The sequence below is a fragment of the Macadamia integrifolia genome, unplaced genomic scaffold (assembly GCF_013358625.1).
Source record: "Macadamia integrifolia cultivar HAES 741 unplaced genomic scaffold, SCU_Mint_v3 scaffold629, whole genome shotgun sequence".
NCBI classification, from domain to species: Eukaryota; Viridiplantae; Streptophyta; class Magnoliopsida; order Proteales; family Proteaceae; genus Macadamia; species Macadamia integrifolia.
In genome coordinates this window covers 308,520-322,826 of record NW_024870501.1, presented here as the reverse complement: position 1 = coordinate 322,826, position 14,307 = coordinate 308,520, and the positions used below count along the sequence as shown (strand labels likewise).

Genomic DNA, 14,307 nt, shown 5'->3' with positions numbered 1-14,307 from the left:
GATAAATTTGTTGTGTGGTGTGGTTATTTCTTCTTTCCTAAAGGCCAAGTTCCTGTCTTGGTGTTTTTTTAGGGTTTCGATGAGTTAGGGTTTACGAGATTGTTTAAGAAGATGATGATATCAAGAGGGGTTGTCTCCGCCGCACATACAACCGTTAACGCCGGTTTCGGAGGTATCGGAGCCCCCGGAGTCTCCGTCGCCGTACACTGAGCCAGTGCCCGCGGAGGATGAACCTGAAATTGAGGAGGCAGAGGAGATCGAACCTCCGCCTGCTGCTGTTCCTTTCTCGAGGCTCTTTGCTTGTGCTGATGGTTTCGATTGGGTTTTGATGGTTGTTGGGTCATTAGCTGCTGCGGCTCATGGGACGGCTCTCGTTGTATACTTGCATTACTTTGGGAAGGTTATTCAGTTCCTGGACCATAAACCATCGGAGAGCTCAGAAGAGCTATTCCATAGGTTTACGTGAGCTTCAACCAATGGTAGTTTTCACTTGTGAGCAAGAGAGATGCAGCGAGAGGGTTGAGAGAGAGAAATGCGGTTGAGAGAGAGAGATGCACATCAACGAGGGAGTTCCAACTTTTACATGTTTTGAAATTCAAATTTCAAAACTTATTCTAAACCTTTGGGTGAACCGGTTCGAGTCATCCACAGTTGTAAACCGGTTTTGGCAACCTCAACCAACCCTCACAATCCCTACCGTTGATGATGCACCATCCACGTGTCGCTCGCTGCACCTAGCAAAACATGGAACAACAGAGGATCAGAACAATAGAGGATTTTTATCCGTCGATACAAAGCCCTTAACAAGGCAAACAGGTTTTTTTCTCCTTGGAGGCGGAAGTAGGAGAAGACTACTGAGTTTCTCTGTTTTGTTTTCTTTCTTTTCCACGGTCTAATCCCCATTCTAGGACGAACTCAATTCATCTGCTTTAGTATGATTTCAATTTTTTTTATTCTCTCTTGCCTTCAATTTATTTTTGTTTGTCAACAGTAGATTGAGATAGGAGGAAGATCAAAGAAGAAAGGGCTAATGATGATAAATTTTTATCTTAGCGGATTTCAGTGAGATTTATGTCAATGATCTGATTGTTACACACACTGAAGCTTTTTCTCCTTATTACATTATTTCCTTTGGATCTCACAAGAGTTTTTCTCCCATTCCATAAGCATGGAAATTCAGATTTAAGTCTTTATTTTTAATTTGATTGGTTCTCCGTCTCTTTTTCTGTTTTCTTGGTGATAATCTTTTAATGATGAAATGTTTTAGGTAGTTGAAGATCTAGAATTTAGGAGAGGGAATTTGATGCAATGATGAGATTAAAGTTTGGGATGGGCAGTGGACGGAGCCTCAGCTTCGCCGTGAGCCTCTTCACCAATAAAAACGACTTCTTCTTCCTCTGAGCACAAGTCCTTTCCTATTACCTCTTTTCACTCGCCCATCTGAGACCCTGACTTACTTTGGGTCGATTCTAACCGATTTCTCACAACCCATCCTGACCAAATCCGATCTAGTGAGTTCGGGTTTTGATTTACATATTTTTTTTTTTTTTGGGTTGGGTTGGGTAGTATTAGTGGATTTGTTTTGGATCGGTGGAGGCTCAGTCAGTTAGAAGCCCTAAAATGTGCCCTAAATATTCTCACAAAGTTGAAACATTTTAGGGTAGTTCATAAAACAATCCAAAAAACCTTTAGGGCAAGAGGCATCTTTTGAGGACTTTACTCCTGCGTTTATAAGCTTCTTCCAACAGTTTATTAATTGGGTCCTTGCATTCTAGCCTCATCATTGGCGGCTGATGCTCTCTCTAAAAGAAGAGATGCATCGTTTCGTACAGTTATAGCATGGGCCATGGGGAGAGTCCAGTTACATATGGTCAGTCTCAGTCTCAGTGCTAGCCAAATTATTTGTGTTGGAACTTTTTAATGGAAATAAAGGCTTCTTAGAGTACATCATGAATGGAGACAATGCACGCAAGGATTTGGAAATGTGTGTGGAGTGATGTTTAATAAGATTATGAAATTATGGAAAAGGGTTGAAGAGAATCCGGAGTCCTGAGGAATCAATTATAGTGATTTAATTCATAGAAAATTCAAGAAAGACCTTGAGAAAGGCTAGTACAAAAGTTTTAGAAAGTTAATCTGCCATGCATTGGAGAAGAAATGAGTGCCTATGAATTAAAGACATGAAGGAGGCGTGTTGACTATTGTGGGTTCATTAAAAAAAAAAAGATCATAATAGTGGGTTCCAAATTACCATTGGTTACATGATGGATCTACTTAAAAAATATGATCAAAATAATGGATTCCAAATTACCATTGGATTACATTATGGATCTGCCTTTTAAGTCTTTATCCATTTAGATTCATGTTTTTTGTTGAATTTAACAGGGATTAATGATAAATTGGGGCTATAAATATATACTTGGGACAAGTAATACGAAGGCCGAGTATATAGTGTGTTACAAACTATAATTAGGTACATGAAAATAAGTTGCTAATTTGTGCTACATCTTGGATGGAGACATGCATTGTTTCATTTCTTTTCTCTGTCGTTTCCCTTTTTCTCCTTTCCCTTCTTCTTTTTTTAATTTTATTTTTTGATTTGATTGATCCATGTAGTTGACCCCTCGAAATTGAGTTTTGTGATGAGCTTTTCAATGAAAATGAAGGCTTTCCAGAACATGTCGAATTGAGTCTTCTCCATTTCCTCACGGTTGCACAATGGAAGGGGATCTAGTTCAAAGTAAGAAAGAGGTTTTATACCTTTTTTGCCACACTACTGGTGAAAATAAACCACAACCCCTTAGCAAGATGAGAGTATGGTGAGTCTTCGATCTAAAATGGTAGAACACAGAGATACCAAAATGCATATGACACAAATTCCTAAATCCATGGTAGAACAGGACAATAAAGTTTACATTTCAATAAAAGTTGAGTTAATAAGGAAATAGACACCTACTGATCAGCCTGATCATTCTATTATATGTGAATTGATTATGTTTTGGATCTCTAGTTTTCTTTGCCATGCTACTGGTGTTTTCAGTTTATGGAGATTCATAGCCTTACCTGTAAATAGTGTTAGTATATCTTATCTAATTACGTTGTCAGACTTTGCTCTATTATGTTGTTCACTTGTTCCTTGCAGTAGTTAACAACAAGCTTTCATTTAAGGCAGGTCTGGGATAGGATTGCATGTAACCCCTCTGAGACCCCTAATTGGGGAATTAAGGTATCAGTTAAAGTCTTTTAGTATTCCCTGTTATGACTTGTGTTTTAGTACTCCCTCTTATGAAGAAGTCAAGTGTACACAGAAAACTTCTGAAAAAAGGAGTCCAAATAATTCAAATTCAAGTCTCAACGAAATCCCCCGAGAAGAGGAATCTTTTCACAGCTTCTTTATAAACAGGGTTTGTGTGTGGGTGTGGCAATGCTAGATAGACAGAGTTCTTTCTCCCATAAATATTAAAACAATAAATACACAATAAAAAAAAGGCTTTATTAAGATAAAATCATACAATGCAATTACTACATCAGAGATTTATAAACAGTAATGTGGAAGAAAAATCTTGACAAAACTATTGGTCTAGAGGTATCCATTCAAGTTCTAATTCTACGTCTCCAGATTCCACATTCTGAAGCTTCAGCAACACCTCTTGTTTCACTTTCCCATCCACGATGTTGATGATGCTGTCTTCGATAAGAGCATTGTCATATGATTTCAACCACTTTCCAATCTGCATGTTTGCAAACATGGTTGAATCTTCAAATGCCATTGCAGAGGTGATCAGTGGCTGAAGGTCAACCTCGGCTTCCCCCATTATGTCATCAGCTGAAAAAGTGTCGTGATCATATACTTTCTGCAGCAAGAAGCTCAGAAATTAGACCAAAGAACACAAGTATTAACAATTTCAGAAACATGAGCTATGTGGTTGATTTTCCCTTAAAAGTTTTACATCCTTTTCTTCTCCATCAGAAATAAGCAATGCCACTCCCAAATGGGATGAACAGAAAAAAATGGAATTACTACCAAGTCAAAGCAATGCATAGAGAACAGACAAAAGAGATGATAGAGACAGCCTTACCAGCTTCAGAGCCCCAAAGTTTTGAGGAACTGAAAGCATGAGCTCCTCATTCCACACTGGATTCAAATTGCTCTTTTTCACTTGTGTCTGGACTGTCTGTAGAAAAAAAAAATTTAATATCAACAAGCAAATTATCAGCAGCCAAGAAGGAACTAACAATTACAGATTGACGAGATATAAGCTAATATTGGGTAGATCATAAAAATAGTAATTTTTTTAACGAATATCACAAGTATAGACTACAAATAGCATAGGCTCCACTTTGAAAGGGTTGAACAACCATTCAACCCAATATATAACAGCAGCTATAAGTGGCAGCCAGTTGAACATTCCAAAAACACAATATAATACAACAAAAACTAAATCGAATTGATGTTCAACCATTTTGGTCTTTTTAAGGGTAATCTATGTCCAGACACCTGAATTGATGGGACCCTTCAGAGAGAACCATTGGGTTTAAAGAAGTGAAAAAAAGGTGACTGACCTGCTGTCCAAGAGTGAGGACAACGTAAGGATCACTTGTTAGTAGATCTCTGACAGCCAAATTTGTGCCTTTTATAACTTTAACTTTTAGAATTCCTATAAATTCCACCATGCCCTCCTGCAATCAGTATCAAAATAAACCAATGAAACGATATTAACACTAACAGTTAATAGCTTGCATTACTTATTCCTGTTAAAGGAACATCCAATGTTGATAACTCAATGTACTAAAAAACAGAATACCACGAAGAACTGTTTCATAGTAACTGGTATATCGAAGAAGATGTCATCCGCTCCCATAAACAAATAAATTCTTTGGAGTCTATGACACTTTGCAGGCCAAATCCCAGCTGATTGAAAAGAATGTTATAAAACCACCTGGAAGTTGAATTGTGTAAGAGAACAGCTAATGTGAGTGTTTTTAGAGACAACTGGACCAAAGGGCCTGGAATATTATCTGACCATGAAAGACAGTGAATGGTCAATGGACCATTGGACCATGGGGTGGTTAGCCAAGTGTAAATTTCATTTCAATGACTTTTTGGTTTGCTCACAGAACTGTCTGATCAACATAACACATTTTATCAGTGTTTTCAATTCAATTTCTCAGTAGGGCAGGTCTATGTTAGACTAGGCAATGACAAGATAGTAATGAATTCTGGAGAGGGGTCTTAACTAGGCTCATTTTTGTCCTCTTAGGTGGACAACAAGCACAACTGATATCCAATGGGACCTTGACGAAGATATTGTGAAGATGTGGCACTTCAAGTTGTAGAAGAGGAATCTTTTCTATTTAACAATCTTTTGAATCCAGTTCATCTTGTTCTTGAGAAGGATTATTGATGTTTTTTTTTCTTCTTTTCAGGTCATCTTGTTCTTGAGAAGATTTATTGATGTTTTTTTCTTCTTTCTTTTCTATTGATTTTCTTAAGTCAGTCAGGTCCGAATATACATCTCAATCAACCAACCCAGAATTCCTTTCTTTCTTCTTTCAAACCAACATCATTCAGTACCAATCCATCAAATCTCATCAAAATCATGCAAGCAACCGCCATGCATCACCCTAGACCCTACTGACAGCCATAGACTGTGAAGCATCTCTTGTTTTCAAGTTTAACCTAAATGTGATCCCTATAACATATGTTTCTTGAATTTCTCTTTGAAGACCTATTCCTTGAATTCCAGATGTAAGCAATCACTTCCCCATATATCTCTTTTTAAACTGGTAAAATAATATTCAAATCAATTTCACACAAGATTCCATATTTGACACGGAACTGTTACTAATACTAATTCACAATATCATATAAATGAGGATCTTATTATTTTCCCTGCTTTATTTGTGTGTGTGTGTGTGTGTGTGTGTGTGTGTAAATTTCATTGTCCTCATCAAAAAAAGTTTGCATCGTATTATCCAATATGTACCCAATGTCGATCATATAGTGTCATATATAAGGGTGCCAAAACACATGCTTCGATGCTCACGCCTTAACAGTTAACAATTGGAGTAACTGATAAGGACAAAATCATAAGAAATGCCAGAGATTTACCATTTTACTTGATGAGTTTGAGCTTCCAAAGCTATCCAATATCTTTTGAGAAAGGCTAGATTGAAGAGAACTCCTTCCAGAAACTGAGACAATCCGCAGACTATGTTTCAGAAATTCCTGAAGTTCGTATTTAGACCTTCATAAAAGCAAGTGAAATACATGAGCAATTATTTTGATTAGCTAAACAATCAGTTTACGTTTCTTGCCCATGCATCGATCCTAACTGCTAACTTGGCCTGCCACAATGCCACCTCATGGATTAGGTGCAGCCCAAAGAACAAACATTTTGGACATCCAGAAAAAGTTGCATGGTGGTTTATGGCATGCAATTAAAATGTTGCATAGTGGTCACTAAAACTTTCAGTAGCACCCTCAATTGGTGATTTACAAATTTAAACAGTCAAGCTTAATGCAGGAATAGAAATGAATGGCATGGCACTAAGAACAAACTTTCATGTCTTCCCCAACAGAAAATAATGATTTGTATTAAAAAAAAAAAAAAAAAGGTAAATGTAGTCAAGCAATGTAGGTCTTCTTGCTTGCTGGATAACCACTTCTATCATAATATGATGGTGTGACCCATCCAATCCATAAATCAGATAACGGACACTCAGAATTGGTTATGCATGCAGTAGGCATGGTGCTTCAGTGGGGAAGACACGCATGCACAAGAGACATGGCATGCGAAAAACGAGTAGTGTGCACAGCTTGTACCATGGCTGGCCACCAAGGGCAGCTGTGCGTGCATGGCTGGCTGCAGGTCCGCAGGCAAGTGGCTGCACCATGCGGCCATGCCCACAACATGCACCAATCCTGCAACAATGGCTGTAACAGCAAACAGGACCATTCGGCACCACTTGATTGTTGCGAGTGACAGTGGCTGTGCGCACAACAGCAGCTGGCAGCAGTCGTGCGCACTACGCATGGCTATGCCCCCAAGTGTTTCCTACGCATTTCTATACCCTCAAGTGTTGCCTACATGTGCCTATGCATGCTCGGTTGAATGACCAAGTGTTGCCATGGCCAACTAGCATCATGTATTGGCCTTTCCCTTTGTAAGACTTCTTGTTGAAGTCTAAAGGTTTTTTTTCTTCTTTCCCACTAGATGGAGTGCTACGTGCTGAAGCTCACTACGGATGGAGTGTGAAGTGTGTGACATTTGTTAGCACTTTCAATCCCAACATAGCTGCAAGTAGACTTCTTTGCTAGGTCCATCACACGTAAATGACAAATACACAGATAGGTCAAAATCCACTGACCTGATGAACTTCATACGTTCCTCATGACTAGAATCTGGTCCGGGCTTCGAGAATCCTTCCGGAATAAAAGCTTCATAGATTTCATTAGCGGAAGAATTCCCACCAACCTCAATCATAGAGTTAATTTCATCATCAGTCCACTCATCCAATGTCACGGACAAAACCTGCAAAATAGTTGAAGCAAGGATATTCAGAGAACAAAATAGGATCAAGGTGTAACCTCAAGATGAAACTATGAGCAATTACCTATATTTTGGTAACCAAGATGTCATGCATTAAAATTCTAAGTTTTTTGGGGGGAGATTTAAAAAGAAAATTTTGATGAAGAACATGGTTAAATTCCCAAATATTATCATAATTCAGACAGAAACATAAGAACCAAACTATGAAAGTTGTAATGGAAAGGATGACTTGAGATTTGCAGGTCAAGAGATGGAGCCCATAATTCAACTATTCCCACTTATCCAATAAATCCATAAACAAAACAAAATTTAAAACTCAAACAGATTGACTCATCAGAACCTTCGTTTATAATTCTGTGGACAGTTCCTTTTTCCTTGCCCGACCAAAAAAATAAAACAGACCGGAAGTTTGTATTCATAGGAATCAAGCTAAATTCACCTGGGAGACACTCTAAATGGGGCCAATTAATGTTTTTTCTGCCTATGGAAATTTTTTATTAAATAGTAAGGATTGATTAAAAGGTAAAACCCCCAAGAAAGCTATACTCAAACTCTAAAAAAAAAAAAAAAATTAAATGCTTTCATGCAATATCTGTGCACTGTAATTCTGAAAACTCTACAAATAAAGGACAAAATTATGACCATTGTCTTTGCCATAGAAGTCAACATAAAAGCTCATTAGCCATAAATATCAAAAGCCCTACCATTCCTTTCCAGCCGAAGGATCCACCGGACAGCAGCCAGGAAAAGCAACAAAGTTACTACTCTATTGACTGATATTCAATTTTTTAAGAGGTATAAAAATAAATAAATAATAGTGAACACCAAAACCATGCCATGTCCATGCCCACAGTATCTATATGATAAATGCATTTTCCAACTGAACAAAACTGTTCCAAACCAAAAAAAAAAAAAAATACTACATTTATTTAAAAAGAAATCCAAAAAATCCTATTGAAATGATGAGAGAAAATCCTATAATGCCACCTTTGAGATGTGTGTTCCAAGACTTCTGTGCACACCACAGCATTTTAAGCATATAAATACTCCAATATTCGCTGACCTGAAGAGACACCAGTAGGACTCCTTAAAACATATTTTTGCTAAAAAAGTGCAAAAAAAATGTATTCTGGTAAAATGGCATGCCATTAGAAGAAGATAACTTCATTAGAAGAGCATAAAGAAAAGAATCTAGCAAACCACAAACAGACTTAAACAGCAAAACATTGGCAACTTGTACAGATCCATACCGCAACATATCAATCCACAAAGATCTTTAGAGAAAGGGAGTTTTCAGAAGAATTGTCATAACTAAGAAAAGCAAAAGACTAGATGAAGCATAGAAACAGGACACCAGACCTAGGTAATCAACAATATGAAGCTTAGTGCACTTCCTTTGAAGCTTTCTTCTATCAGAATAAGTATCTTCTTAAAGAAAAGGAAATGGAGAGAAAAAAAAAAAAAAAGAACCCAATAAATCAATTTGGTAACCATGACCAGTGTTCCACCAAAAAAGGAGCATGAAACTAACAAAAGCCAGATCAAGCTACAGCCAACACAGCAACCTTCAAAAATTAGATTCATTTTATCCATTACACAGCTCCTGCTACAAACCCTGATCACTCTAATTGCCATCTACTGCAACCACAGAACCATCAAGACTACCAACCATTAAACTACTAGTATTACTAATATTTAGGTTGTCAACATATACAAATCTACATATCCTTAAGTTTCTACAATACCCATCACAAAAATGGATTGCTCAATATAAACAGTATTGTGCGAGCAAAGTACATAGTCCATTAAGAGGCATTCTGCTTCACGACAGGATCACGATCCTGGTTGCCTTAGGATACTAGATCCAGAAGCTATAGAACTTATGGTAACGAACCAGAGATTTCTGAATAGTTCATTAAGGCAGGTTTCCACAATCAGCTAGTGTCAATACAGAGGGCCAATGCATATTTAATCTTTCCATGGCAATTGGGCGATACGTACAGATCAAGCCCAAGTTAGAAACTTTGAATCCCATGGTCCTTAGTTCTTCATTGTTTTCATATAAACATGTTTTCTCCATTCTTCTCTAGAAATATTTGGATTAAACACCACAAGAGGTGCGGAGGGGGGATATATCTAAAAGACATAATCTTATTAAAAAAAAAAGTGTCTGATTTTGTATAGTAAACAGACACACCTTAAGACAAAATCCTCTCTCTTTTCCCCCAAATTGGAGCATTTGGGGCCGTCACGAATATAAATCTACTATAATATCCATAAGAATAACTAGAATGAGATAAGTTTATTCCTTTGTCATTAATATGCTATACTAATCAAGAAAAATCATAAGAAACAATAAAAACACAACTTTTTAGGGATGTTTACAACAATTGAATGGTGAGTATTGGGGGTAATTTTCCGTTTTACAAAATCTAGCAACAGAAGAACTTAAGAGAGATTTTGCCTTAGAGTGGTTTAATGTATATGAAAATTAAAATTTGGTATGAGCCGTAAACTCGGATGTCCTAAGTTCGACTCCCACTGGGCACACCTTGGGCCACTCACACTGGGGTGTTTAGTGCTCTTCACTGCTTTCAGTGAAAGTTGAATGGTTCTCACCCATGAGGTTGTGGGGTCAATATGGGCATGTGGGACTAGTCAAGCCGAAGGCCTGGATACCTGTCGTCAGCAAAAAAAAAAAAAGTATATGAAAATTAAAAGGTGGATCTTTTAGATATGATTCTTTAAATTGATGGGTCTTACAGATAATGTGATTGTTCTAAAGGGGAAGCGAGTTAAATGATTTTGAGGCAGATAAAAGCATGCATAAGTTTGGACTGTACACCAAACAATAGATTAACATATATTCATGCTAAAACTCTAAAGTTCATGCATAACTTCTTAAAATTTTGAGGATTTCTGTGATTTTCAAAGTGAAAAGTTTTAAAGAATTCATTAATGTATTTGTAAATAAAACTGTGTTATTCTAGTAGTTATAGACATAGGCACATAGCTGTCAATGCTGAATCAAATTAGAATCTAACTGGGAGTTGTTGAATCGAATCATGATTTGAATCATGAATAGCAGGATGCAAAATGATTCCCCAAAAAAAATTGCAAAAAATTGCAAAACCACAAAAAATATGAAACAAATAACTATTTATCTATATAATTTAGTGCATATCCACCCACTAAAATCATATAAATGTTATTTGTAAGCTCATACAGTGATATTGATATTGAACAAGATTCACACCATATTCCTACATAAACATCCAACATAAAATGAGTAAGGATAACATCCACAAGCAATTGAGAAAACCAGGAGTTTGGCTTCACCAAAACCTCCTCAAATCACCTCTGTCTGAAGCGCTTCTAAATCAGAGGAATAAAAGCAACAAACGGAATCAAATTCCATCATGTATTAAAATAGAGATCTGTGTTTTGGGTCTTACGTAAGAAAAGACTTGGAAATTCCCAATTCATGCTTAAAGAAACTCAAAACAGAAAAAGAGGGTCAAAGTGTTAGACGGTTAAAAAAAAAAAAAAAAGGAAACGAATAGAAGAAAGCAACAAAGGAAAGCAGAAGAATGAGTTTGTGTGTGACTGGGTTCGACTAATTTCCACCAAATCAACTCAGTCCTGTCTTTAGGATCGTTTGAATTGTAAGCAATTCTAGGACTCAGTGGCCGAGTCATAACAGATTCCAGCTAGAATGCGACAAGTGAATCTGAATTGGCTGTGCACCGAGTTGTATTGAATCATAGGATTCAAAAAATAAATCGGATCCAATTTGAAAACAGAGATTTTGGATAATAAGACTGGTTATTATTAATAATTTAACTGATTACTGTTAGCACAATTTATGATTTAGTGGAAATATTCAGATTAATTAAGAATTCTTTTGATGAGGTTCAGCTCACATGTTTGTTTCTCACTGGATCCACAAATCCAAAGTGTGGCATTGTCATGGATAAGATTGGTATCACTCAGAAACAACCCATGGTATGGTACTGATCCATAGAGGGTGGGAAAGAGTGTGTAGGGTAGAGGCACGGGGTGAGAGGCTGAACCAACATTTATGCTAAAGGGGGTGATGAGAGATTTTAGGGATTAACCTGCTAGGACATTTCCAAATAAGAAGTGATGAAGGAACTACAAGAATTGGGTCTGAGAATTTTGAGAAAGAGGAGAGTTCAAATGTGTTTTAAATACCACTTAATATCCGTTTGTGTGAGTAACAAGCAAATAATAAGGTAACCTTTATAACTTCTGAATCTTAAGAACAAAAAACTGAACAAAGTGGTGGTTGAAGATTAGAGGCAGGACAACATGGGAGCAAAATTAATACCTCTGAAAAACAGCACCAATAAGGAACATTATGGGCTCGCATTGTGTACCAAGACTCTACCACTCACTGCCTTGGAGATCTAAGCAGAAACCAGCCTATTGGAATGACCATAGCCATCCACTCTAAATCTTCGTTTTCCCCATCTTTATTCTGGGTCATTCGTAATATTATATCTCCCATCTGAGAAGTCGCAATAGATTTTGATAATTAAACTCCTTTTGGCATAAGTAACTTTCCATTAAAAGGATAACAAATCATGGGACATGCAAGGCATACCCTCTCAGGAGATAGAGGCCTATGTAATAAGTACTCTATAAACATGATCTTTGGCATATGAAAAGGTTTTATCTATTAAGGATTCAAAGAAATATGATTACCAAATTGGTAAGACAATATACCTCAGTCATTGACATATCAAAGAAACTATTCATTCAGCAAGATTCTCCAGGAAAGCAGTGATTGAGTTATATCAAAATAAACCATTAAGTTTGTATTGATAGAAATAAAAGTAACATAACCGCGGAACATAGATGCAGAGAAGAACTATATGCCCCAACAGCTAAACCAAGCTTCGTAAACATTTCAAGACATCCAAGCTTTGAAGTGCAGAACTTACGCCCATTTTGGATCTTGTGCACCACAATCTGCACAAACACGATTATCACTTTTATGCAAAAGTTGTTTTAGCCTTCCAATATTACCTTCAGAGAAAAACAGGCCAAATCAAATATGCAAAAAGCAACATTCTTCATGCTTTATCCTAAAAAGATAAAAACTGAAAATGACAGAGACAATACGAAGATAATTTTATGAACTATTTCACAACTCAATTAAACACCACGTCATTATTATTTGTACATTTATTCTTCATCTGTTCACATGTGATGAACTCAGAGGGAAGAAATCTAATCTTGCTGAAGCTAATGCATTCATAAGAGTATTGCAGTCCATTTCCTTTTCCCTTAGTCAATTGGAGGTCTTCACTCACTAATTTTTTCTCCCTGTCCCCATTATCATTCTCCTAGTTGTATTACTCAAAAGTTCATTATTCAAATCAAGACTACTGAATATATGATAGGTATGAAATGCAACACTTGAGTGCACCAGTTATCAAAAACATTTAACAAAAAGGAAAAATGTAAAAAGAAAAGCAACACGTCAGAAAGCATTACAAGCATACCTGCGGAAGCCCTGCTACTTATGGCAGAACGACTCATTTCTCTTCTTACAAGCTACAATCATCCAAAAATTACTGAATCTATCAAAGTTCCTAAAATTAACGAAAATGAAACCAATTGAGCAAAACCTATGCCAAGGAATTCAATCTTGAACTATTCAAAAACAAACACAAAACCCGACATTTCCAAGTCTAATCAGAACCTCATCAATTCTATTTACACATAAATGCTCTATGTAAATCATCTGGAAGACATTCAAGTCATTCTCAAAACCAAATCGACAAAAACCCATATTTCTTACAAACTATTCCCGCCAAAATCCAAAAAAAAAAAAAAAAGGAAGGTCCAGACAACTGAAAATGAATGCCTTCGATAATAGAAAAATCTCACACAAACCAACTTAAAAGCCATAAAAAGGGGAAAATCCGCAAATCTTCACCCAGAAAACGGGAAGAAAACAAGAGAATCATGACGAAGGAGGAGGAAATTGGATTGAGTATTCAAATTTACCAACAGATTGAGAAGTCTCGACGGAATCCAGTCTCTGATACCCTTTCTTTGGGGGGAGTTCCGTCTCTGATACCCAAAGCAACAGATATTTTCAGAGCTAGAACTGATTTAAATTTTAAACAGTTGACCATACGGCATTACAGCGTGAGGAAGACGAGGACAGCACTTAATTTCACCTCTCTTTTTCTTTTTTTCTTTTTTTTTTATTCTCTCTCTCTCTGTCTCTCTCTCTCTCGCTCTTAAACGCTTTCCTCATTCGAAGAGTACTTTTCTTTGGAATGTTCTCTCTTGTTATCTTATCTAAATCCGCGTTGTACAATGACGTGTAAATTTAAAGCGTAAGTAGTCGTTGCAAAAATGACACGTTTCAATATCAGAGCAAATCTGGACCCACATATATAGTTCACATAAGATGCTCAATCAACAGCGCACTGGAAGTACGGTAATGGACTTGATTATGATATGAATCGAATGGTCAAAACGACAATGTGCCGGCTTATAACGGATAAGTTCTCTATCTGGGAATGTAGGTCACCAGTGAATGATTCAATGGAAACGCATGTAAAAATATCATTATGATTATTATAACTAATGATCAGTGTTTCAAGAATTGTGGTTGAATCAATTCTAATTCCAATCAATTCGAATTGCTGGATCCGTATAGCATTTCTAGGGTGGGGTACATTTTGATCAAGAATAGAGTTGAACTTCCATC

The 14,307-nt window shown here is 36.8% G+C and overlaps 1 protein-coding gene and 2 non-coding genes across 8 annotated transcripts; 2 read left to right on the top strand and 1 right to left on the bottom strand.

Annotated features, from left to right (window-relative positions):
- The first annotated feature begins 1,024 nt into the window (after nucleotides 1-1,024).
- On the top strand, nucleotides 1,025-1,107 carry LOC122069526. Its single transcript, XR_006137461.1, has one exon. It is a non-coding gene; the product is annotated as a small nucleolar RNA R11/Z151 (small nucleolar RNA).
- Nucleotides 1,108-1,302: 195 nt separating this feature from the next.
- Nucleotides 1,303-1,406, top strand: LOC122069527. Its single transcript, XR_006137462.1, has one exon. It is a non-coding gene; the product is annotated as a small nucleolar RNA Z152/R70/R12 (small nucleolar RNA).
- A 2,066-nt stretch (nucleotides 1,407-3,472) lies between these two features.
- LOC122069525 (ADP-ribosylation factor GTPase-activating protein AGD12-like) lies at nucleotides 3,473-13,842 on the bottom strand. 6 transcript variants are annotated; one of them, XM_042633564.1, is made up of 9 exons: nucleotides 13,593-13,842; nucleotides 13,085-13,174; nucleotides 12,521-12,605; nucleotides 8,541-8,616; nucleotides 7,372-7,535; nucleotides 6,113-6,248; nucleotides 4,564-4,680; nucleotides 4,080-4,175; nucleotides 3,473-3,854 (listed from the first exon to the last, which is right to left on the bottom strand). In XM_042633564.1, exons 2-9 carry the CDS (start codon nucleotides 13,119-13,121, stop codon nucleotides 3,573-3,575), a joined length of 993 nt encoding a protein of 330 aa, XP_042489498.1. In that variant the 5' UTR covers nucleotides 13,122-13,174; nucleotides 13,593-13,842; the 3' UTR covers nucleotides 3,473-3,572. The 6 variants fall into 6 exon arrangements, with proteins under 6 accessions (XP_042489498.1, XP_042489500.1, XP_042489499.1 ...); XM_042633566.1 differs by having other exon boundaries at nucleotides 12,521-12,548; XM_042633565.1 differs by having other exon boundaries at nucleotides 12,521-12,548; nucleotides 13,085-13,136.
- Between the last annotated feature and the right edge of the window lie 465 nt (nucleotides 13,843-14,307).